The sequence below is a fragment of the Plectropomus leopardus genome, unplaced genomic scaffold (assembly GCF_008729295.1).
Source record: "Plectropomus leopardus isolate mb unplaced genomic scaffold, YSFRI_Pleo_2.0 unplaced_scaffold21123, whole genome shotgun sequence".
NCBI classification, from domain to species: Eukaryota; Metazoa; Chordata; class Actinopteri; order Perciformes; family Serranidae; genus Plectropomus; species Plectropomus leopardus.
In genome coordinates, this window is record NW_024622854.1 from 1 (window position 1) to 2,300 (window position 2,300).

The 2,300-nt window shown below is 45.4% G+C and overlaps 1 protein-coding gene across 1 annotated transcript; it reads right to left on the reverse strand.

Annotated features, from left to right (window-relative positions):
• Window positions 1-1,264: 1,264 nt before the first annotated feature.
• Window positions 1,265-2,210, reverse strand: LOC121965661 (neurogenic differentiation factor 6-A-like). The gene has a single exon (XM_042515796.1). It carries the CDS (start codon window positions 2,208-2,210, stop codon window positions 1,290-1,292), a length of 921 nt encoding a protein of 306 aa, XP_042371730.1. The 3' UTR covers window positions 1,265-1,289.
• Between the last annotated feature and the right edge of the window lie 90 nt (window positions 2,211-2,300).

Consider the following 2,300-nt stretch of genomic DNA (forward strand, 5'->3'; position numbering starts at 1 on the left):
GAGGTGGGACACTTTTTGGTAGATTACCTAGAAAATCTCATAAAACTCTGCAAACTACCTTAAGTGTTACTTTCAGAGCTTGTTATGGTTTTCTGCTATATTTCTAAGAAGAAAATAGGCCTATGTTGCCTAACATAATTTAGAAAGGTAGAACCATCAGGCAGGTTAAAATATTCACTCTAATGATGTGTTCAGGTAAAATGGGGAAATCGTGTTTGTTTGATCGTTAAATGATAAAACAGTTCAGTCATTAATTCATTAAATCATGAATGTAACCTGCAGATATTCATTTTGTCCAACTGTGCTGCCATGCTTTCCCTGTTCTTTTGCTGCTTGTTTCTTTGGTGCCATATTGTCTACAGTGATGGCTTGTTCTGGAGTATTGCGGCTAACATGGACTCACAGCATCTTTAATGTCTTTAGGCAACAAAAATACTTAAATGTCAGTAATATGACAGGCTGGTACACAATAGCATAAATCATTTTATGGCACTTGGTAGCCTAAAAATATGCTGTTTTCACTTCAGAAAAAAATGTCCAATTCTAGCTTAATTTTTGTCCCATTCTACCTGAGTGCATCAGACGCACAGAACCATTTCCCATAAAAGCAAAGAGTGCTGTGAAACTATTTTGATTGTATGTCAAACATTTAAAAAAAAAAAAAAAAAAAGCTATACGCTCAATCATTTTGTTCTATCGCTATTATTTTAGCTGCAGGACTTTTCTTAGCATCATAAAAAAAACTACATGCCACATGGCTTAGCCTGCAAGTTCTGTGACCAGTGGATTTCGGAAATTTTGGTTAAGCAACTAGCAACTACTTATCTGTAATCAATAAAAATGATTTTATATAAAGCAAATTTCTAAGAACAATGCAATAACATGTTCAGTTGCTAATATTTGTTTTTTTTTTTTTTTTTTTTTTTTTTTTTTTTTCCTGACTTCACCCTAATAATAACAATAATAATAACAATAATAATAATAATAATAATAATAGCCTAATAATAATAAAAGAGATGCGGACAGAAAGGCTGCGCCTGTGTGTGTCTGCTGTGTATTGCATAGTTCCCTGCCTTCTGTCAGTCTAAACACTCCAGCTTTAACGAAAACATATCCATCCAAACCATTTATCGCTGGCGCGCGCGCATCGGCCTGTCTCTGTGGATGATCAATGAATTGTCGTTCATCAGAGGGACGCAGCAAAACATCAAATAGAGTCCACATTGATAGTGTAGTCGGTATCAGAAGGATGACAGACTTAAATCTGTTAAATCTCCATGTGAGGCTCGTTAACTGTGGAAAGGTTTGTTTAATTCCTCCTGCACCTGGTAAAACTGGCCTCGCAGGTGGATGTCATAGGGGCCGATCTCTGCGGAGGGCCCCTGGCTGATAGAGCAGTACCGGAGGCCGTAGTGACAGCTACGCTCCACCGGCTCCTCGTGCTTGAGCGAGAAAATCCCGTTGAAGTTGACGGGGGGACTGAGGGTCCCTACTGTGTCCAGCGGGCTGGACGTGTCCGGAGAGGGACTGTCGTAAAGAGCATCATAGGGACCGAACACAGAGCCGAAGGGGCGCATGGGTCTGTCCGCCGAGCCAGGACCCACCGTCTCCATCCCGGGGTGCTGATAGGCGGGGTACCGGGAGAACGAGTCCCCGCCAGGTTCCGACAGAAAGCTGCGGGAGCTGAGCTGCAGACAGCCGGCCACCAGGTTGGTGGTGGGCTGGGACAGACCCTTACACAGAGTATGCACGAACGTGAGCAGGTCGGGCCTCTTCCCGGTGCTCAGGATCTCACTGAGGGCCCAGATGTAGTTTTTGGCCAGGCGGAGCGTCTCGATTTTGGACAGTTTCTGCGTCTTGGAGTAGCATGGGACCACCTTCCGCAGACTGTCCAGCGCCTTGTTCAGACCATGCATCCGGTTCCTCTCGCGCGCGTTGGCCTCGATGCGCCGCAGCCGGACACGGTCCAGTCGGGCCTGGCTCAGCTTCTTCTTATGTGAATCTCTTCGTCTTAGGCCGCCCGCTTGTTCCTCCTCCTCTTCCCCTTCCTCCTCTTCCTCCTCTCCGCAGTCCTCTCTCCTGGACTCGGCCGTGTCCTCCGGGGCTCTGCCAGGCTCGGGCTTCACTGCTTTCGTTAATTGGTTAGTGGTCCAGCTGGTCCTGAAGGGACTGCTGGTCTGCGTGGAGGGCGGCTTATCAAAAGTCAGCATGTCGTCCTGCACGAGCCTTGGACAGAAAGTGAAATGAATATTAGACATACAGATCACATACAACTTTATAAAACCCAAAAAGGAATGACC